This window comes from Zonotrichia albicollis, chromosome 1, assembly GCF_047830755.1.
Source record: "Zonotrichia albicollis isolate bZonAlb1 chromosome 1, bZonAlb1.hap1, whole genome shotgun sequence".
Taxonomy (NCBI): Eukaryota; Metazoa; Chordata; class Aves; order Passeriformes; family Passerellidae; genus Zonotrichia; species Zonotrichia albicollis.
Genome location: NC_133819.1, coordinates 112,908,948 through 112,930,279, shown reverse-complemented (window position 1 = coordinate 112,930,279; position 21,332 = coordinate 112,908,948). Strand labels below are relative to the sequence as shown.

The 21,332-nt window shown below is 38.6% G+C and overlaps 1 protein-coding gene across 4 annotated transcripts in view; it reads left to right on the top strand.

The window, feature by feature from the left end:
* The first annotated feature begins 626 nt into the window (after positions 1–626).
* PRKDC (protein kinase, DNA-activated, catalytic subunit) overlaps positions 627–21,332 on the top strand; it is an 83,165-nt gene continuing 62,459 nt past the window's right edge. The window contains exons 1-23 of one of the 4 annotated variants that reach the window (XM_026791225.2): positions 627–822; positions 1,245–1,321; positions 1,414–1,506; positions 2,357–2,431; positions 3,689–3,797; positions 4,965–5,077; positions 5,748–5,847; positions 6,382–6,437; positions 6,528–6,558; positions 7,581–7,738; positions 7,909–8,055; positions 10,138–10,302; positions 11,146–11,314; positions 12,329–12,399; positions 13,582–13,719; positions 14,018–14,167; positions 14,621–14,736; positions 15,396–15,555; positions 16,638–16,724; positions 17,086–17,205; positions 17,571–17,730; positions 18,164–18,270; positions 20,166–20,256. In XM_026791225.2, the coding sequence (XP_026647026.2) occupies positions 681–822; positions 1,245–1,321; positions 1,414–1,506; positions 2,357–2,431; positions 3,689–3,797; positions 4,965–5,077; positions 5,748–5,847; positions 6,382–6,437; positions 6,528–6,558; positions 7,581–7,738; positions 7,909–8,055; positions 10,138–10,302; positions 11,146–11,314; positions 12,329–12,399; positions 13,582–13,719; positions 14,018–14,167; positions 14,621–14,736; positions 15,396–15,555; positions 16,638–16,724; positions 17,086–17,205; positions 17,571–17,730; positions 18,164–18,270; positions 20,166–20,256 (2,635 nt within the window). In that variant the 5' untranslated portion in view covers positions 627–680. Of the gene's footprint in view, positions 823–1,244; positions 1,322–1,413; positions 1,507–2,356; positions 2,432–3,688; positions 3,798–4,964; positions 5,078–5,747; positions 5,848–6,381; positions 6,438–6,527; positions 6,559–7,580; positions 7,739–7,908; positions 8,056–10,137; positions 10,303–11,145; positions 11,315–12,328; positions 12,400–13,581; positions 13,720–14,017; positions 14,168–14,620; positions 14,737–15,395; positions 15,556–16,637; positions 16,725–17,085; positions 17,206–17,570; positions 17,731–18,163; positions 18,271–20,165; positions 20,257–21,332 lie in introns of those variants that run through there. The other 3 variants (XM_026791223.2, XM_005479282.4, XM_026791227.2) reach the window with 3 other exon arrangements.

Sequence of the window (21,332 nt, the reverse complement as noted above, 5' to 3'; positions counted from 1 at the left end):
CTTGGTACAACAGGGACCTGGAGCTCCTGGAGCGGGTCCAGCGAAGGGCAATAAAGATGCTTAAGGGACTGGAGCATCTCTCTGATGAGGAAAGGCTGAGGGAGCCGGGCCTGTACAGTCTCGAGAAGAGACGGCTTAAGAGGGGACCTCGTCAATGTCTATCATATCTATAGCAATGGCGCCAAGAGGATGGGGCCCGGCTCTTATCGGGGGTGCCAGGCAATAGGACAAGAGGCAATGGGCAGAAACTGATGCACAGGAAGTTCCACCTAAATATGACGAACAACTTCTTTACTGTCCAGTGACCGACCACTGGAACAGTTTGCCCAGAGCGGGTGTGGAATCTCTTACTGGAGATACTGGAGCACAGTTTGGATGCAACCCTGTGCCGTGTGCCCGCTAGACCAGTGAGGCTGGAGCAGATGGCCCATTGTGGTCCCTTCCAATCTGATCCACTCTGTCATTCTGTTATGTGCGTGTCCTGAGCCCATCCTGAGACGAGAGACACAAAAGCGCCCAAAACGCTCTTCCCTGTCGCCAGCCCTTATTCGGCCGGGAATGACCTGGCGGAGCGCTTCTCCTGCCCGAGCTCAGCAGCCCGCGCCCCCGGCCGGCGTTGGGAGCGGCGGGAGGCGGGCCCTTCGCGCCGCTTCCTCGCTTTGCTCCGGGGCCTGGGCGGCATGGCTGGGGTGCAGCAGTGCCTGCTCCAGCTGCACCGCTGCCTGCAGGCCGGCGATGCGGGCGGCAGCGCCCTGCACGGATACAGCCTGCTCCGCAGCCTGGCCGAGACCTGCGTGGCCAGCCTGGGCAGCGGCGAGCAGGGTGCGGGCCGGGCCCGGCGGGGGGAGCGAGCGGGGCCCGGGGAGGGCTCGGTGGCGGCGGGACACACGGCCCGGGCCGGCTCCCTCCGTGCTGCGTTGCCGCTCTGTGTCACCGGGCATTCCCAGGGAAGGAGGGAGGGGTCTCTTGCCGCAGATAACCATTCAGATAACCATTCACCGGGGTAAAAGCACTTGGGTGCGGGCCCCTCTCTGCTGAGCTGCCCCTCGGCCCTGAGCAGTGCCGAGGGCACAGGCCCGGGCCCCGAGGCCATGGGGGAGGTCAGCAGCACCCACACTTTGTTGTGGTGTTTCTGGGGACAAGCGTCACTCGAGCCCAAGGCGTCAGGTCACGTTTTGCACCAGGGGATGGGATGGGTGGTGAGCATGAAGCCAACCACCCGATGGTTCCTTGCCTCCCTGCAGCGCTGCACCTGTCCCTGGTGTTTTCCCAGGAGCATGGCTTACTCGTCTTTGTCCACAGATCCCTCAGCATCGAGGAGGTAAGCTGGCAAACTTCAAAGTAATGTTTCGGTAGTGCTATATGAGCAACATGTTGGCACATTTCAAAAATTATTTTTTTTAAACTTTTCAGTTTCGAGATTGCAGGGAAGAAGCGTTGAAGTTTCTTTGTGTCTTTATGGAAAAAGTTGGTGACAAAATTCATCCTTATGCCTGCAATATTAAGGTAGGTAAATGACAATTACTTCCTAGAAGTGTTTTTGCTGGATAGCTTGAACTAGTCTGGTGGGTGTCATGTCATAACATTCCTAGCTGTATTTCACCCCTCCCAGTCAGCCTTGCCCATCTCTAGTGTTCTTGTTAGAGCTGAAATAATTTTAATTTTTTTTTTACATAAACTGTAATTCATATCACAGAGCAGTGTGGAATTGTTTGTCCAGCTGTAGACTTAATTTTATTAACTTTTCCTTATAGAACACAGTAGGTATTGGTTCTGAAAATAAGTTATTTTGATTGGAAAGTAGTAGTTGTAGCTTCTAATTTATACAAACTAAAGTTGGCATTTAAGTGTAAAATTTTAAATGTTGCTCTAGGGTTAGTTTTAATTACCATTTTTAAAAAAATTCCCTTGAGAAATTGTTACTTTTGCAATATATATACAAATAGGGGGTAACTACATTACCTGAGGTTACTGGAGTCTGGATGGCTGAACATCTGTGCTGCATGACATTTCTATGTACATTTCTTTGCATAGAAGTGCTTAACTGCATCACCAAAGTTTCTGATAATAAATTAGTAGCTATTTACTTTAAGGACTGATAGTACTGAGGTAGAAAATTTGCCCTCTGCAAATTTTACTGCAGAAACTGCAATTTCTTTGCTTGAGTTGGGGTTTGTTATTATGTCAGACAGTGCTGCAGTATTGTCAGTGAAGCCATTTCCAGGACTAGCTATTATTTTAGTCTTTTTAAAAACCTTAACCTTAAGGAGCAGATTCTTTAAGAAGTAGAAGAATATGTTTCCTTTGAATTTCCACTTTACTTACGAGTATTATCTTAATTTTCTTTTCTGTGTAGCAAACTTGTCTTAGTGTCTATACCAAAGAGAGAGCGGCAAAATGTAAAGTCTCTGCACTGGAACTTCTGATTAAGGTAACATGCATTTTATAAATCTCCCTTGCTTCTAGAAAAGAAGTAGTGAATCTGTTGTATTACTATAGTTACACTATATCGTACAGAAAATCTGTATCACAGCAGATTAAGCTGAGTTGGAAGGGATCCACAAGGATCATTGAGTCCAACTCTTGTCCTGCACGGCACCATCCCCAAAAGTAACACCATGTGCCTGAGAGCTTTGTCCAAACATTTCCAGAGCTGTTGTCAGGTGTGGTGCTGTAACCACTTCCCTGGGGAGCCTGTTCCAGTGCCCAGCCACCCTTTGGGTGGAGAACTGTTTTCTGATATCCAGCTTAAACTTCCCCTGTCAGCTTCAGGCCATTCCCTTGAGTCCTGCCATGCTCACCAAAGAGAAGAGATCAGTGTCTGCCTCTCCTCTTCCTCTCACTAGGAACTTGTAGCGTGACATAGTAAGAGAAGAGAGCTAATATTTAGATGTTAAAAAATGTTTTAACAAGAGATTGTCTTCAGTATTCTCTAGCAGGTTGCTTAGATGTGGGCATGTCATTCCTTCATTTGTTAGAGCAAAACACAATTGTTTTGGGGGACAGTTGTAGATCTCTCTCTCAGTTTGTTACAGTTATTTAAGGAGAAATTTTGCTGTTCAATTGCTTTCTTGCTTTAAAATACTATGTATTATATATGGTATTGCAATATAAGATAAAGTATTTGGAAAGTGTGGAGGAGGAGTTTTTTTCCAGAAATTTAGTTGCTATGTGAGACAGTAGTTCCTTTGAATGCATTTAGACCCTTCTTTTGTAAATGCTTTTGTGCCTACTTAGGTTTGTTTATGAGAAACAAAACTCCTTCTGAGTTATTCTGAGTCAGTTCTGTGAGTTGGATTGGCTTTATACTAGCAGGGAGAGAAATACAGTATGATAAAAGCTACTGCACACTTGCTCAGCCTGTGCTCTAGTGGAGTTTCTATGTACATGTGTATAAATCATACCATGTATAGGTTTCATGTAGATCATGATGTATACATATGTAATATGTATACTGTAAATTAAAAGTTGTAAATTTTGTATTTATGCATCTATAGGAAGGTAGTTTGTAGTTACAGTAGATTGGCATTACTCTTCTTTGGACAAATTACTTTAGATCTCTTTCATTGAGTAGCATAGTTGCTTACTTGAAGCTGAACTTACGTGTATGAACTGTGTTTTTATTTAGATTGAGTAGTATTGGGGTATTGATCTAAATGTTTTCCTTTTTCTTTTTAATCCATCTTAGTTGCTCCACAGTTTACAACGTTCCTATCTGATGGAAGAAATGAAAGTTAAAGAGATATTTAATAAATTTTATGAGGAGCTTGCTACAAAAAGTAGAATTCCTGACACAGGTAGGCCTTAGTTTTTCTTTTCTCTGATTGTCCACTCATACTCAGCACTAGTGAGGCTGCACCTCAAATCTTGTGTTCAGTTCTGGGCCCCTCAATACAAGGAGGACTTTGAGGGATTGTGGCAAGTCCAGAAAAGGGCAACAGAGCTGGGGAAGGGTTTGGAGCACCAGTCCTGTGAGGAGCAGCTGAGGGAGCTGGGAATGTTTAGCCTGGAGATAAGGAAGCTCAGGGAAGCCCCTTCTGCTCTCTACAGCCACCTGATGGAAGGCTGTAGCCAGGTGGGAGTTGGTCTCCCAGGTAACAAGTGACAAGAGGAAATTACTTCAAGTTGCACCAAGGGAGGTTTAGATTGGATATTAGGAGCAATTTCTTCATGGAAAGAACTGTCAACCATTGGAGCAGGCTTCCAGGGAAGTGGTGGAGTCACCATTGCTGAACATGTACAGGAGACATGGAGATGTGGCACCTGGGGACATGTTTCAGTGATGAGACCTGGCAGTGTTAGGTTAATGGTTGAACTTGGTGATCTTAAAGGTCTGTTCAACCTAAACAATTCTATGATTCTAAAGCTCTTTGTTACTTTGTTATCTTATTCTAAGCCTGGATAGTGTTGTTCTCAAAGCTGCAGTTTTAGTGTGATAGTTTCTGCATTGGTCACCTCCAATACAAGCTCATCAGTTCTGCCTTTCCTGATTGTATTGTTTATGGCATATTAGTATGAGCTGCAGTTTGATCATTATGGTAGATCCTACAGCTAAAATGTTGGCTGTACAGGTCTCATAAAATTTGTGCCTGCATAGAATCCTTCAGTCTGAATGCAAGCCTAGAAACTTCTGCTAGCCATTGGCCATAACAAGTGCTTCCTCAGTGTATGTGGCCTTTAAATTAGTTTTCTGAGCCCTGTTTAAAAATAGTAAATGTGTTTAACTTACTGATGTGAGAGGAGGATGCATCTCACATTGTAGGATATGGCTATATATATATATATATATATATATATATATATATATGTATATATATAAAGATGTTTGCTCCACACTTTAATCAGCAATTATACTGTTAGGGATGATTTTCTCATGGTTGCAAGTTATTAGGAATTGCACTGGAAATGCTAAAAGCAATAATTTCAGTAATTAAGACTTAATAATATTAAAACTTACTTTCTAGTATTGGAAAAGATTTATGAGCTTTTGGGAGTTTTGGGAGAAGTCCAGCCTAGTGACATGATTAACAACTCTGAAAAACTATTCCGAGCTTATTTGAGAGAGCTTAAAACACAGGTATGATTGGAATTTCTTTTCATTCTTTGGTTTTTTGCTTTGGTTTTCTTTTTGCATTGTTTTGGTTTTAGTAGTTTTTTTTTTCCTTTGAAGTGTATAGCACTGGCTGTTGGAATACTACTGTAGCTAGTACAGTTTCTCAGGATCTAGCTGGACAATCATAAATTCTTCCTGAAAGACTGTCTAAGTTGTATTCTCTGGCTCTGAGTAGCTTTCTAAGTGAAAATTCAAGGCCATCAGTAACAGCAAATGAGCCAATTCACTGTGTGAAAAGATGATCATTCCCTAAGAAGTGTTACCTTATCATGCACTGGTAGTTTCTGATTTGTTCTGTACTGCTGCAGAGTTCTTGCACATGAGGTGAACATCAAATTTCTGCTGAATTTTCATGTTTCTGAATTTTTAAGTACTTTCAAAATATTACTGTATTTTATCTAAATTTTGGTATTTTTGGTCTTGGTGGAACATTTCCATGTTTTTCAAATTATCTGTCCTGCTTCCCTCCAAATGATGTGACACTTAGGAGTAAAGATGTTTCTGTGGAGTTGTTTCATAGAGTTGGGTTCTGATATAACTATTAAGTTGAAGTAAGTTATTTACCTACACTTCTGGGAGCTGGAAAGCCTTGGTGTAAATTTATCTTAGCTTGCAAGTATTTTATTCTTTTCAGATGACATCTGCTACAAGGGGACCCAAGCTACCTCTTGTAGCAGGATGTCTGAGGGGCCTGGTTGCACTCATGTACAACTTCACCAAGTCTGTGGATGAAGGTATGTTCTTTCTCTATGAGAAAGGCAGTGACACCTTTTAATACAGTTTTACAGACAGTTCTACATTTAATTATTACACAGCCAAAAAGTAGCACCATTTCTGTGTGTGCATTCAGAATTAAAATTTCCTTGTTAGTAGATGGTTTATGCAAAATACACACTCACACAGTCCTTGTAATCTGTCTTTGTGTGAAGTGGCTTCATCTTCATTTTTCTATATATAAATCTTTGAAATGCTATTTTCTGACCACATGTTGGGCAGCTATGAGAGCCACACTGAAGCTGGAATGCAGTTTGTATGGAAATGTGTTTCTCTTACACGGACATTCAGAAAAAACAGCTAACACAGATGTACAACTTTTTTTCAAACTTAAGTGTATTTCAGGGAAAAAAAGTCTCTCTCTTAAAATGAGATATATAAGGCTTTCCAATATTACTGCTTCATACCAAGCATTGATAAAAATACCTTAGTCTTCATTCTGCCTACTGTAGGAAAACTACTAATGAAATACTCACTATTGGATTGTTTCACAGATCCTCAGACTGCAAAGGAGATTTTTGATTTTGCAATGAAGGCAATCAACCCACAGGTAAATCTGCTATGTGTTAATTATTCTGCATAAACAGATTAGCCCTGGTGAAGAGTAAATCACAGTGACAAATCTTTCCTGATATTACAGGTTGATCAGAAGCGATATGCAGTACCTCTAGGTAAGATGTAAACTATTTCTGTTCATGCTGAGATGGATACTGGCTTTTGTCTGGAATTGTTTATTCCTTACTGGATGTGTCCAGATGTCTCTAGTCCTCAAACTTCTAAGCTGGCCAGGGGTAAAGCTGCTGTACTTCAAATTGGACTATAAAGTTTAACATTTAGTTGGTTAAACCAAGGTTTAACCAACTAAATGTTAACTTAATCAGCTTATGAATAGTAGCATTATACTTGATGCCATTTGCTCCTCTGGAGTAGTACAAAACTGTGATGTGAGAAGGAAATGGTAGAAATAAGAGGAGTGTAGCTAATTAGGAGAAAAGAGGTGTGGCAGTGGATTGAGTAAAAAAAAAACAAGAGAGAAATTTCACTGGAAGAAGGAGAAAAAGAAAGGGGGGAAGAATCAGAAGATTAGAAATTGGCTTGTGAAATGTGAGTGGCTTATGCAGAAATTGCAGAAATGCCTGGTTTGAGTATTAGGCCCAGGGTAACTGTGAGGGGTAAAACCCTCTTTAAAGGTAGTCTATCCTCTCCCTAGTTAATTCATTGACAACTTTGAAATTTCGTTTATGTTTATATTTGGAATAGTGAAATTACCTATAATCTGAATTTTTTATTTGTCTGCATCACAGTTTGACAGAGGAGGGGACTTTTGCATGTGTCCTGACAACTGAAACCAGATGCTTCTAAATTGTGCAATCAATTTTTATTTATAACCATTGAAGTGCCTTTCTTTTTCAATAGTAATATAAATTACATCAGAACACAGGTGTGTGTTCCATAATGGTGTACATTTAAAAGATGATTTTGGAAGGTTTTTTTTTGCTGAAGTTCTTAATATTTGGGTACTGATACTGTAGAGTATCAGTAGAGGCTAGAGGAATACATTTTATATCCTCCAGTCATGGTGCGTCTGCCTACCTAATGTCCTAATGTGGATTCTCACAGTCCAGGCTACATTTTACATTGTGTAAAATGTAATGTAAGTTTGGTTTTAATGAGAATTGTTTTTAAATTGCAGCTGGGTTGCAGTTGTTCAGCTGGCACTCTGCTCAGTTTGGAGCCTTGCTCCTGGACAACTATGTGTCCCTCTATGAAGTGTTGTGCAAATGGTGTGGCCACTCGCATCAGGAGCTGAAGAAAGCCAGTTATTCTGCACTGGATTCATTCCTTAAGCAGGTGTGGTAACTTCACTGTCTAAAGCAAAATTCAATTTCTTGAAGTTCAATGAATCTATTTAATGAATAATTTAGTTTATTATTTAGTGCTTTGTATTACAAGCAGGGTATCTTCTAAGACTTACTGTAATTTTTTTGTGAAATGCTGGAATGTTTACATGTGTTTTACAGATTTCTCTAATGGTGGCTAAGGATGCAGAGCTACACAAGAGCAAGTTGCAGTTCTTCATGGAGCAGTTCTATGGAACCATCAGGAGGATGGATTCCAGCAGCAAGGAGCTGTCCATCGCCATTCGCGGATATGGGCTTTTCGCGTCAGTACGTGCAGTTATTCTGGTCAAGGAGCTTACTGAAAGCATGTAAAGCTGGGATTCATACCATGCATTTTACAATTTTACACAGCTCTTTTAGTAGGGAGGGCTCCTGTTTCTGCACTAAGTGTTGGACCTAATTAATTACACTTTTTTTACACAATTACACAATTTTGGATGAAAATTTTCAAATGTATACTGAATCTAGTGGGAGCTCTTGCATCACTGGGCTGTAGTTACTTCTTCTGCACAAGTTCTGAAATGGAAAAACAGGAGCTTCATATACAGCTGTCACAAAACTTCAGGATATGCTTAATTGCTTAGGTACAGGCGATGCCTTGTTATCTCTCTCTGCATTTAAATGGTAGAATTCACTCTGAAAGTAGCTCATAGATTCTTACAGAGCTGACTCAAACAGCTAAAAGGCACTGCTGGCTGCAGGACAGTAGGAGATGATTTGTGGAACAACCACAAAATAAAATGCAGCAAGAAACAGCAAAAAAACCCATGCTTACATACCAATGTGCATGGCAGGTATGTTTGTCAGGAAGCACCATCAGGAGCAACTTCCAGTTTCTGTCAGCAGTCAATTAAAATGGGAATATAACAATCAAGTTCAATAAAGAAAGGGTGGTGTTTATGTATTTGCAGCCTCTGTGCTTATTATATAAAAATTTTAGACTGGCTTTTTTTTGTCTCTCAAAATAAAATTAGGTTAAATTATCTCAAAGGTTATTTAGAGGAGTTTAGGAATGGCAACAGAATAGCTGGTTATTAGCTAAATCGTCTTTTTGCTACCTTTTGAGTAGAGTGCATTTGTTAGTAGAATTTTCCATGTGCTTTGTTCAAACCTAGTCTTCCTCTTCTGTGATATGAGGCAGAAAGGAGTTGAGTTCAAGGTATTGGTTCCAGAAAAAATTAAGTACTTCAGATAATTGGAAAAACCCTATTAAAAACATCTATTACTGTATGCAGGAACTTAAAATTGCATTATGTAAATATAGAGATAGGATAATATTGCAAATTTTAACAAATTTGATGCTCCAGTACCTATAAATATCTAATATGTTAAGACATATTAACACTTGTTGCTGTGTTTAAGTTAAATCTTGGCCAAGCATCAGATAGTGGGTTGTGAGGAAGAAGAGTCTTGGTGCTGCTGCAAGTTGTGACTGTAGCACTGAACTTGTGCTCATGCTTGGTTCAGTTTCAAGGCAGAATATTTCTTTAATTGCTGAAATAATATTAAAATATTACTTGAAGTTTTTCAAGTGATAAATGGATAGTCTTAATTTTGTCAGCATGTTTTTAGACAGACTTTAGGCTGTCTTTAGACTTTAGACTTTCAGCCTTTAGGCCAACAGCCATATTTCACTGTTATGTAAATCAGTCCATTCTTTGCCATGGTCAGTTCCCTGCCACAGGTCTTGCCTTTGACCTGGTTCCTGTCCACAAAGACTTGTTTTTGACCTCGTTCATGCTGTGATTTAGAAATCATTCTATAGAAATTTGTAAGCTTTATTACAAACCCTTTATTACTCTCTGGGGTACTTTCCACTTGTTCATTAGTTTGGGACTAGTCTTTATAGGTTCTGTTTGTACAGGACCTATATATAACAGTAAAAGTTCATCATTTGGACTGCTCAGTTAAGTCATTACTAGTAGTAACCCATCAGTGATAATCAGTTAAGGTGCATTAAGGTAAGCCACTTATTACTTTAATGCAGCAAATTCAAAATATAAGTTAATCTAAGCATCCATAATGCAGAATTTAAGATATTTACAGCCAAACTCCCATGTTTTTCACTCTGAATATGAATTCATGTCACTGAAAATTCAAGTACTTTTACAGCAAAATACACTGCATTAATGAACTTATTATTATTATACTCCATGTCAGGTACTGGGTTTCTCATACATGTAGAGAGTACCTAAAGTTAGTTTTTTCAGGTATGTTGAGTTGCTGGAAAAGCTTCAAATTATGGTTATGGTTCAGTGAAGAGGTGGCTGGGTTTTAGTGCTACAGCATGCATTTATTTGCTCAGCTCAACAAACTTGCCAAACCAGGTTTTTATTTTCTCTCTGTAAGCCCTGTAAAGCTATACATCCTGAGGATGTGGACAACATGTACGTGGAGCTCCTTCAGCGCTGTAAGCAAATGTTCCTCACAGAAGCAGAAACAGTAGATGACCATCTGTATCAGCTACCAAGTTTCCTCCAGTCCATTGCCAGTGTGATATTCCATATAGATAAAGTAAGTGGAGTATTTAAAGTACCACCCAGTTCTTTTATGCAGTTGCAGATGTGTGAGGAGGTAATAGCTGTGAACCTACCTATGGCAGAAAGTGTTTAACTGAAATGTAATGACATCTAGCCCCTAGGGGATGGGAAGACTATCAGGAGAATGCTCTAATGGATTTTATTTGAATAAAGAAAATGCACTGAATATGCTAAATAAAATGCTACAGTGCATTGAAATTAAAACCACGATAGGCAAATATGAATATGTTTTATTTATTTTATGTTCTTTATTTGGACATAGCCATAACCTTTTTGTGTTTATACCATTCTGCTGCTGCTTTGCCTTTTGGTACTGATACTTAGCATGTTCTCTGAGACTGGTACTTTGATTCTGCTATGATGTTATGCTGTCTGTTTAAATGAGGGCTTTCTGGGTCTTACCTGGAGCTGTGAAGTAAGATTAGGGCATACATTTTGTATTCAGGTGGTTGTGGATAAACAGAATATAATTGTTGTTACTGTTACTGTTACTGTTGTTTAATTAAATTGGTACTTTTCTTGTAAGCTTAAAACTAGATTCACTGAAGCACTAATCTCTTCAAGAGCTACTTTCCATAATGTGGTCCAGGAAGCTTTCTTACTCTGTTTTGTTTTATTTGGGGAGGATTTTGTTGTTGGTTTTGTTTGTTTCTTTGTTTTGTTTGTTTCTTTCTTTTGTATGTCTAAGATGAATTCACTTGCTAACTCTTTTCTTGTTCTCAGAGCAGATCATGATGCAAGCTCTTGTAACAAAGTAACATGCTGAAATAATTTCACATAATTTGCATAATGGATGTTTTGCTTTTCTTTATTTTAGGTTCCTGAGGTATACACCCCAGTTCTTGAACATCTAATTGTGCTGCAGATCAACAGCTTTCCACAGTACACTGAAAAAATGCAGCTGGTCTGTTGCAGATCTATAATAAAAGTGTTTCTGTCTCTCTCAGGAAAAGGTCCAGTTTTGTGGAGCTTTATTAGCACTGTGGGTAAGTCTGTGATACTAACTTCGTTGGAGATTTTTGGGATCATGTGTTTTTTTCCTTTGGTTGTTTGGTTTTTTTCCCCTCATAAATTGCATAACTGATTCTAGGAGAGAAATGTGGAATAGCCATTCAGGATCAAAAATGAAGCTTATCCTCTTCTCTGATAATGGAGGTTGAGTGTTTTCATGATGATATTTTTCAATATCCACTGTTAAATAACTTCAAGAATGCATTTAACAATCATTTTGGATAACAAAGTGAGTATCATTTAGGTCAGGAGAATGCAAGTTTGTGATAAGACTTGCATTCCTGCCCTGAAGAATTATGAGAAGAAAGGGATTTCATAGGAAAATGTACAAAAATCTGTTCAATGTCCTTTCAGTTACCCATTAAAAATAGCACGGAAAATAGGATGAGTGTGATCTCTATTAGAAATGCAATTCTTTAATGTTCTGGAACTCTTAAATAGTAAAATTCCAAACATAAAGTTAGGTGTAGTTCTGTGAATGTAATACTGATTGTGTCAGCACTGGTAGCTGACAATTCTGGTAGTCTCAAGCTGACATTTCTTTTCAATGATTTTCAGAAATTATTTTTTATTTCTTTCAACTGTTTATCGTGGCTTTTCTCTATTGCTGTGGCATTTTCATTGTTTCCCATGTTCTTGAGTTGGGCAGTGGTACACCCAAGTACTATGTTGCTTTTAAATCTGTGAACATAAATGGGGGCTGTTGCCTTTTCAATGAAGGCATTATTGGTGGTGCCTTGGTCATCATTCATAATCAGGAAAAAGTCTAAGCAGTATTGAGAAAAAGTAGTAAGAAGCAACTCCAGGATTGGTTGCCTGTGGAACATCCTAGAGTCAAGGCTCTGATTTGAGCTGTTTTGTCCTTAAAGGAAAAAAATCTGTGTTCTTTTGCCTCTCCCTTACCATTGCAGAATATAGAAAATTGATTTTTTTCATTGTTGATATAATGAGTGATATGAATGCCATGCTTTTTAAATCTATTCAGGCAGTTTTGGTTTTGTTTGTTTCAGTGCATCAGGGATTAATCAGAATTTTCTCCAAGCCAATCACATTTTCAAAGGTAAAAAAACTGTTCAAACATTTATTTCATTTAGATTCCTAGAGCATGCATTCCATTTCAGTTCTTGACAACCTAACCCAGTAAACAAGGGAATGCCCAAAGAAGTAAAAATAGTACTATCCATTACTCCATTAGTGTTATTAGTTATTGGCTCATTTGTTCTTAAGTCTCTCATCCCTACCTCTGCTCAGCACAGTGTAGATGTGCCTCTTGTGCTGGATAAAGAAAATTACAGGGAATAGTCTTCTGTTTGGTCAGATTGTCTGTAATAAAGTAGGTTGTAATTAAAGTCATCCAGCTTTCTTCCAAGTTAAATTTTGGACATTTTAAACGTTGCTGAACACTTGTGTTAAGCAAGGATATTAAAGCTTTTTAATCCTGTGCAGCAGAGTAACTACAGAATTTCTCAAATAATTGAGCACTAGAACAACCTTAGAGGTTCTTTGGGGTTTTTTTTTGGAAGGAGGTGGTTGTTCTGTGCTCTTTTCAGATTGATGGAGAACACTAAACATTCCATGTTTCTACCTGCAGCAATGTTACATTATATTGCATATATAGGTAGTATATTGCATATATCAGGTAGTTCCATTGGCAGTTGTGTTGGGATTTGACTGAGATGGAGTTAATTTTTCCCATTGCAGCCCTCATGGAGCTGTGCTTGTATTTGTAACAAGAAATGTGTTGATAACACACTAGCATTTTGGCTACTGCTGAGCAGCACTGACACAGCTTCAAGGTGGCTCTCCAATATTCTCTCCTCTCCAGAAGACTGGGGGGAACAAGATCTTGGGAGGGGACAGAGCCAGGCCAGCTGACCCAAACTGACCAAAGGGATATTCCATGGCGTATGGTGTCTGATCAGCAAGAAAAGCTGGCAGAAAGGAGGAGGTGGGCTGCACTGGTTAGGGTGTTTGTCTTCTGGAGCTTCTGCTCCATGTACCAAAACCCTACTTCCAAGGAAGTGACTGGGCATTGCCTGCTGATGGGAAGTAGAGAATAAGTCTTTTGTCATCCTTTGCTGCTAAACTGCTATAACTTGACCCATGAGTTTTTTTCCATCTTATCTTCTCCTTCCCAGTCCTGGTGAGGAGGAGAGTGGTAGAATGCCCTGGTGGGTATCTGCCATGCACCCAGGGTCAAACCACCAGAGCAATGTGTCTGACAAACATTGTGTCCCTTCAGGATTTTTCTGTAAAAGAAACTCCTGGAACAGAAGAAGCCTTTGAAGCTGGAGAAGTTGTGACACCAAGATCAAAAGTACCAACTTATAAGGACTATCTGTACCTCTTTAGAAGTCTACTGAGCTGTGACACAATGAAGGTAAAGCATACTTAATATGGAAATACAAAATGAAATGGAAAATAAAACATGATCCTTGTTGTCTTATAGCTGCTTTTCTAACTTCAAACTTTTTCCAAATGTCATGCTCTAGAAGGATTGTTTTCTGGTTTTATTGGATTTTATAGCTGATAAATTAATTAAACAGCGATTAATTTGTGCTTTCGTAGCTGAGGAACGTCCAAAACTAGATTCTCTGGATCATTTAAATGTTAATTTGTAAGTTAAAGAAATAATTTTCATTTGTTTTTTAAAATATGAACATTTTTGTCCTGCAAAGGAATGTATTTTTGAAGATGCAAACTTCCTTACGGAAAAGGCACAACTGCAATCCCTAAGTCGTGTCCTGTATGATGAACTTATAAAATCTGTTTTGAAGATCATTGAGAAATTGGACCTGACTGTTCAGAAACTGGATATTAGTGAACAGGTGAGACCTGAGGACCTATCCATTAACTCCTGCTGTTGTAGGGGAACCAAAATCATATCCCTTGTTTTGTTTTCATTATGCCTAGATAGCACCCTTTAGTGTCTTGAAGTAACACTTATGCCAGATAAAATGTTTTTCTTAATATCTCTGAATGTTGCATTGCAGTGTTAGGAGATGGACACATCAGAATCAATAGAAGTTCACAGAATCTGTTACTTTAGATTTTCTACTCTGGAATCTACTGTTTTTCATTTTGCGACTGGCTTTCTGCTTAGGAGGAGGCATCTCTTATTTTTCCTTTCAATGACTGATGTATCGACTGTTAGTCCTTCATCTCTCAGAGTACCTAGTAACAGCTAGAAAAAGACAGACTGTTAATGTGGCAAAAAAAATGTGTAAAGACTTTCTGTGTTGTCATAGATCCAGTGTTCTTTCTTCAACATTTATTTTCAGGATGGAAATGCAGGTGACAGTGCTTTGCTTGGGCCTTCTTCTGACCCTGCTTCAAACCTTCAGCCAACGAAGCCAATAGATTTTATTGCCTTTATAAATCTAGTGGAATTCTGCAGGTATTTATATGTTTTTATGTAATTTGAAAGTTACAAAGTGGTTGGAAGAAATTTGAGGTGAAATGTGTTTAAGATGCTTGTTTCTATAGATCATATTTCAAAATGCACAAGATGATTAGGAGGGAGACAGGAAGGGTTTTTCAGACACCTGGGCCATAGGTAAACACATAAAAGCTCATCATCTCAGGTTTTGTGAAAGAATACAATAGACATCCATTAGCATTCACTGTCATTATTTGGGTGTAGTTGTCATTCATTATAAGTTATAACTTCTAGTATTATCCTGACCATGTATCCTAAATACTTCAGAGACCAGAGATACAATCTTCATAGACCAGTAAGGGGCATTATGTGAAAGGTACAGCATTCGGTGCCTTTGGATATTCAGTAATGGAATGTGATGTATGAGGATGTGTGTTTGTATAAATTCAATAATGAGTTATAATAAATAATAAATGGCTTTGCCCTCTAAAACAAAATTAAAATCTTCTTTTGTTTGACTCAGAATGCAGTATGCATTTATTCTCTGTCTGTCTGATGCTCTGTTACAGCACTATTTCTTTCTTGTACCAAGATGAAAGCTTTTTAAAAATAAAACTTTGTCTTTGATGACTTTTTTTCTTCTTTTTCCTTCCCTATTTTCTGTGAATTTGTTTTAGAGAGATACTGCCAGAGAAACATGTGGAATACTTTCACCCTTGGGTATATTCCTTTGGTTATGAGCTTATTGTACATTCAACAAGACTACCTCTTATTAGTGGATTCTACAAGCTGCTCTCAGTTACAATGAAAATTGCCAAGAGGATAAAATACTTTGAGGTGAGATCTTTTATACAATGGAGGGGTAACATGTGCCACTCTTAATGTATAGTATTTTATTCCCTTTGGAAAATAGTTCATTGAAACTGGGTTGTTTCAAATGTTTATAGCTTCCTGTGCCTCCAGAATTGGAAGTACATTAGTAGTCAAAATTTAGACCAGAAGCCCAGCTTCTGAAGAGACACTATCCATGTGTCATCACAGAATCTCCTAATTGTTAGGGTTGTAAGGGACCTCTGGAATACATCCAGTCCAACCCCTCTGCCAAGGCAGTGTCTCCTAAAGCAGGTGGCACAGACCTCATCAGGGTGGCTTTGGAATGTCTTCAGAGAGGGAGAGTCCATGACCTCCCTGGGCAGCCTGTTCCAGCACTCTTTCCAAAATCCTGAGAGCTGGGTGAACAGAGAGATGGGAGGCGCCTTTGCAGTGCAGGTGGGATAAAAGATATTTTGGATAGAAACAATCTAAGCAGAACAGCAGAGTTATGTGTGAGTTAATGACTCAGCTTCAGGAGTGCATTCCTGCTCCCCTCACTGATTCCCACAGGGAATATGCTGCCCCAGTGGTAGGTGCACTAGCTGTGGTTAGGAAGCTATTGGACTAAAACACGTGGGTGTGTAGCCCAACACAGAGCCAGAGCTGTCCCTGCCACTGCTGCTGATGGCACCAAGTGGAGCACATTTGGAAACTCATTGGTGTAGATGCTTGTACTGTGGACACTGTTGTAAATTGTTTTCTTGTTACACCAGCATTTTTGCCACCTGGACATCCACTGTTAGGGAAGTTGGGGTATTTATGATTTGTTGCATGAGCAGAGAAAATTAAACCATTGAAAAGCTGCTTTGCAGACATATAGCTCTTGTTTATTTGCTTAATATTTAATATATTCCAAAAAGTTGACTCTCAGTGAACCATATTAATATTAATTTCTAACCTCTGAAAGATCAAAGATACATTTCAAGTTTTCACTGACACCAGTTTTGTATTGGACAGTATGATGTATGTATTCTGAGTTGAGCTTCTGGTTCATATATGTACCATGTACTTTTTAATGGTATTGACTTGTGATTTCTGTTTGGTAGGGTGTCAGCCCCAGGAGCCTCAGAAGGTGTCCTGAAGACCCAGAAAAGACCTCTTGCTTTGCACTGTTTGTAAAGTTTGGAAAAGAGGTAAGGAATGTTGCTCCCTAATTTTCTCAGGCTGAATAAAAACGTATGTGATTCAATCAAAATTTTATCTTCTGAGAAATCTTACATACACAGTAGAGGTATTCTTGCTTTTTGAACTGTGTGAGATAATGAGGTTTTAAAATCCTTTCTGATCAGTTTTTTCAATGTCAAAAGAGGTGTATTGGTCACCAGTTCATATACAATTGAGAAATAACAGTATAAATACTTCTTGTAACTGTCTGCAGGTGAATGAGATTCCAGTATTGGTTTGGGCTTGTTTATTTTACACGGGTATTGATACAATTAAGTCAAGATTTCAAAATGTTTATGTTTGTTCTTGATCTGTTTATCTCCATTTTAGGTTGCAGCAAAAATGAAGCAGTATAAAGATGAATTGTTGGCATCTTGTCTGATTTTTTTGCTGTCTTTACCACATGACATCATCATGCTTGATATCAAAGCATATATTCCTGCACTGCAGGTGAGTCAAAGTGATGTACAGCTAACACTTTTTTTCCCTAAGATACATACAAACATTCTGTAGCAAAGTCAGTATTAAGGTAACTGTTAAGCTCTCTAAGGTCTTCAGTGAGATAGAATGCAAAGTTTGAATCTTTGGATAAAAAGTAAATTGTTGGAATTTGCTTTTGCACTAAGCAGACTCTCTTATTGCCCGTGTTGCAATATAAAAATATTTCCTGTGCTGATCTTGAGTGAGATGCTAAACAGAGAAAAGTTACTGCAAAGGGAGATGTACACTAAATGCTTTTAAATTTGTCTCTTTTACTGTTAAGTAACGCTAATGAATGGATGTGAAAGGCTGATAGTTTTGTATTTGACATTTAGAATGCATTTAAGCTGGGCCTTAGCTGTACCTCAATGGCTGATCTGGGCCTGGATGCTTTGGAAGACTGGTCAGCTCACATCCCCAGACATATGATGCAACCCTATTACAAGGATGTCCTGCCTCTTCTTGATGGTTATTTGAAAAGCTCTACATCTACAGGTACATACATGCAAAAAATTGCTGGTCTTAAAGAAGAGGAAAATAATTTTTTTATAAAGATGTGGGCATGCCATACCTTTTATTTATATTGTGCACTTTCTGTGTTTGGAACAACATAATTTCCCTTACACCCCAAAATGCACTTTTTTCTTAAACTGGGGTTTACTTGCTTTGGCTGAACAATCAGTAATTGTTGCCATTTTATTTATTATTTTTGTGTAATATGTCCTTTTTTGCTTAAATTAGCTTAGTTTTACTAAGAGAAAATTATTTTTATTTTCCTTAAAAAGATTTTAAGTGAAAGAATAATTGTCACATTTTAAAAATAAAAATGTGCAAAACAAGAATTTTTTTTTTAATGAAACTGTGAGTAGGTGCATGATATGGTGGTAAAATAAACTGGTGTTAATATGCTGTTTTTTTTGTTCATCAGTTGAATCCCATAATAACTGGGAAGTAAGGAAACTTTCTCAAGCAGCCCAGAAAGGACGTAATAAAGTTGTGATACAGCGTATAAGAAAAGCAAAGACATTGTCAGTGGTAAGAGCCCTCTTTCTTTTTAAGAATTAAGTGTTAATCCTTTCTTCCCACTGCTTCTTTTCCTTTCTTGCATGCATACTTTTTTTTTTTTTTTTTTAATGAGCGCTAGTTCTACCTTAGATGAGTTTAATGAATTCCATTCTGCAGTGTGGCTCAACAAGCTGTTGTTACCTCAGCACAGCTGGAAAGATGTCATACTCAAGGGTGAGGATGGGAATTAAGCAGGGAAGGGGGACTGTATAAATCCTGTAAGTCAGTATCACTGATAGACTGATGCGTTATGACAACAAAAATTTGACTCCCAACACCCAAAATCAGGTCCCAGCTTAGCAGCTTTGCAGTAGGCAATACAGTTTTGTAAATGTTGAAACATTTGGGGGATTTTTAATGTTTTGTGGATAGGCTTACAGTCTTTAGAAGCCAACATATGTATTACTTTGTCCCGTGGCCTCTCAAATGTAAGTGTGTTATAGTGGAATATTTTATATAATATAATATAGTGGAATACAATATAGTGGAATATTTTAATATTCCACTGCACAAACTAACTTGGAATAAAGTTCTTTTTAGATGTGACATTACTCCTATATACAGAACTCTTTCCAACCTGGTTCTCTTTAAACACGATACTCCTGGAGTGAGTCCAGTAGAAAGCTACAAAGGTGATTAGAGTACTGAAGCATCTCTTATGAGGAAAGGCCAAGGGATCACAGCCTGTTTAACCTGGAGAAGTGAAGACTGAGAGGAGACCTCATCAGTATCTATCAGTATCTGAAGGGAGGGTGTCAGGAGGATGGAGCCAGGCTCTTCTCAGTGATGCCAAGCAATAGGAAAAGAGGCAATGGGCAGAAACTGATGCTCAGGAGGTTCCACCTAATATGAGGAAGAACTTCTTTAGTGTGCACTGACCAAGCACTAGGACAGATTTCTCAGAGAAATTATGGAGTCTCTCTCACTGGAGATATTCCAGAACTGTCTGGATGCAATGCTGTGCCTGTGCTCTAGGATTACCCTGCTTGAGAAGGGAGTTTAGACCAGATGACCTGCAGCTGCCCCTTCCAACCTTGTCATTCTGTGATTCTGTGAAACAAAGTTAGTTAATTTTGTATCCTGTACAGGCTGCTTCGGAAAATCAGTTGCCTGAGGGAGGCACTGTTGAGTCTGGAGAAAGGAGGCTCAGGGGAGACTTCATTGTTCTTCACAACTGTCTGAAAGGAGTGTGTAGCCAGGTGGGGGTTGGTCTCCCAGGTAACAAGTGACAGGACAAGAGCAAGTGGCCTCAGGTTGTGCCAGAGAAGGTTTAGGTTGGATATTTGGAAGAATATATTCATAAAAGAACTTGTCAAGCATTGGAACAGGCTACGCAGGTAAGGAGTAGAATCACCATCCCTGAAGTGTTCAAAAGCATATGGGCATGGCACTTGAGGACATGGTTTAGTGATGAGTTTGGCAGTGTTGGGTTAATGGTTGGACTTGATGACTTTAGAGGTCTTTTCTAATCTAAGTGATGCTGTTATTCTGTATAGGTACAGGATCTAAACTCTAAGTTCTGGAATTAAAGCAAATGAAAAGAGCAATTTTTGTTTTAGATTTGTTTCTGCACTGTTATGTCATTCTGTAGGTATGTGTTATCCATGGTAATAAACTTGTACTTGAGAAATGGTAATTGAAAGCTCACAAAATGGAATGAAAGTGCTTTCCAGTCTTACCCTCTTTTGTTTGCTAAACCAAAGCTCATCTCTTGTTTGATGCAATTTTTCTGCTCGTGGTTTCATTTTACCTTCTTCATCTCTATTTAATAAGAGCCATAAGACCTTCATTTACTCTGTAAACCAAATTACTTCCCTATAGAAGTAACTGTGCTTTCACTAATATTAATCTGTTGAATTATTTAGGATAATAGTCCCTCCTTGGAAGCAGTAAGGACTAGAGTGGCACACCTTCTTGGATCTTTGGGAGGGCAGATTAACCACAACTTAATTACAGGTGAGTATCCTGTCAAAAATATTTATATGCCTCTGCTGTCTCTCTTGAAAGTAGATTTCATTAAGGCCTCAACATCACTCTCATATATCTGTTTTTTGTTGCTTTCATTTAAACAAAATTACTTTTATTCAGTTTTGTAGTTTAGTAGAGCAAAAGTATTCACCAACTTAATATGGAGTAGGGAAAGTGTTTAGGAAATTACAGTTGAAAGCAAAAAACTGTGCATCTGAGTATATGGTTTTATTTATTCCACCCTTCACCTTCTGGCTGCAAAGCCATTTTAAAACTTTGCCCCATTTTGTAGCTCCTTGGTACTGATTTCTACCTCTACTATAGTTCTCAGTATTTAGGAGCTGCAGTCATGAATTGTGTAAATATCAGCAAGCTTACTTTTTCATTTGTGAGTTTAAGGTACATCATGCCTTTAAGTGCAGGTACTAGAGTTCCATTTGGGTGCTCCTCAAAAAAAAGACATTTTCTACCTTTCTCTGTCCAGTCCATGAACAAGTTTTATAATTTAAATATTAAATATAATACAATCCAATAAAAACAGAAAACAGTAGTGTAAGTACCTGACCATGAGATTCACTGGATGAATTCTGCACAAAATTTAGTTAATCTAAAAATAATTATAGTATTATGCATTTTTTTCCTTTCTTTGCATGCTTATCTTTGTTTTTCTGTCTTTACAATCAATTTTGTTTCTGCCAAGTACTTCCCTGTTACTCAAAAATACTGGGGGAAAGTAGCCTTATTCTCTGGAACTTAAATACAAAGTGTGGTCAGATTTTGTTAACCAGATTTTCAAATATGGGAATATAAGGAGAGAAGGGAGTAAGTATGCCAGTTTTCCTAGGAGGAGATAGCTATAAATGGCTGTGAATGTAGCCATTTTCTGTGCAATTGTAGGAGTCAGTATATTGGATCTTGTCTGATTGACCTTCAAGAATGTTCTGTAACATTAGAAGACAAATGCATTATATATTGGATGTCTTACAGAAGTGTTTTAAATCAAGTATGATTCAATGTCTTCTGGATTTATTTGTCTCCATATTTAACCTGTATTGAAACTGGAG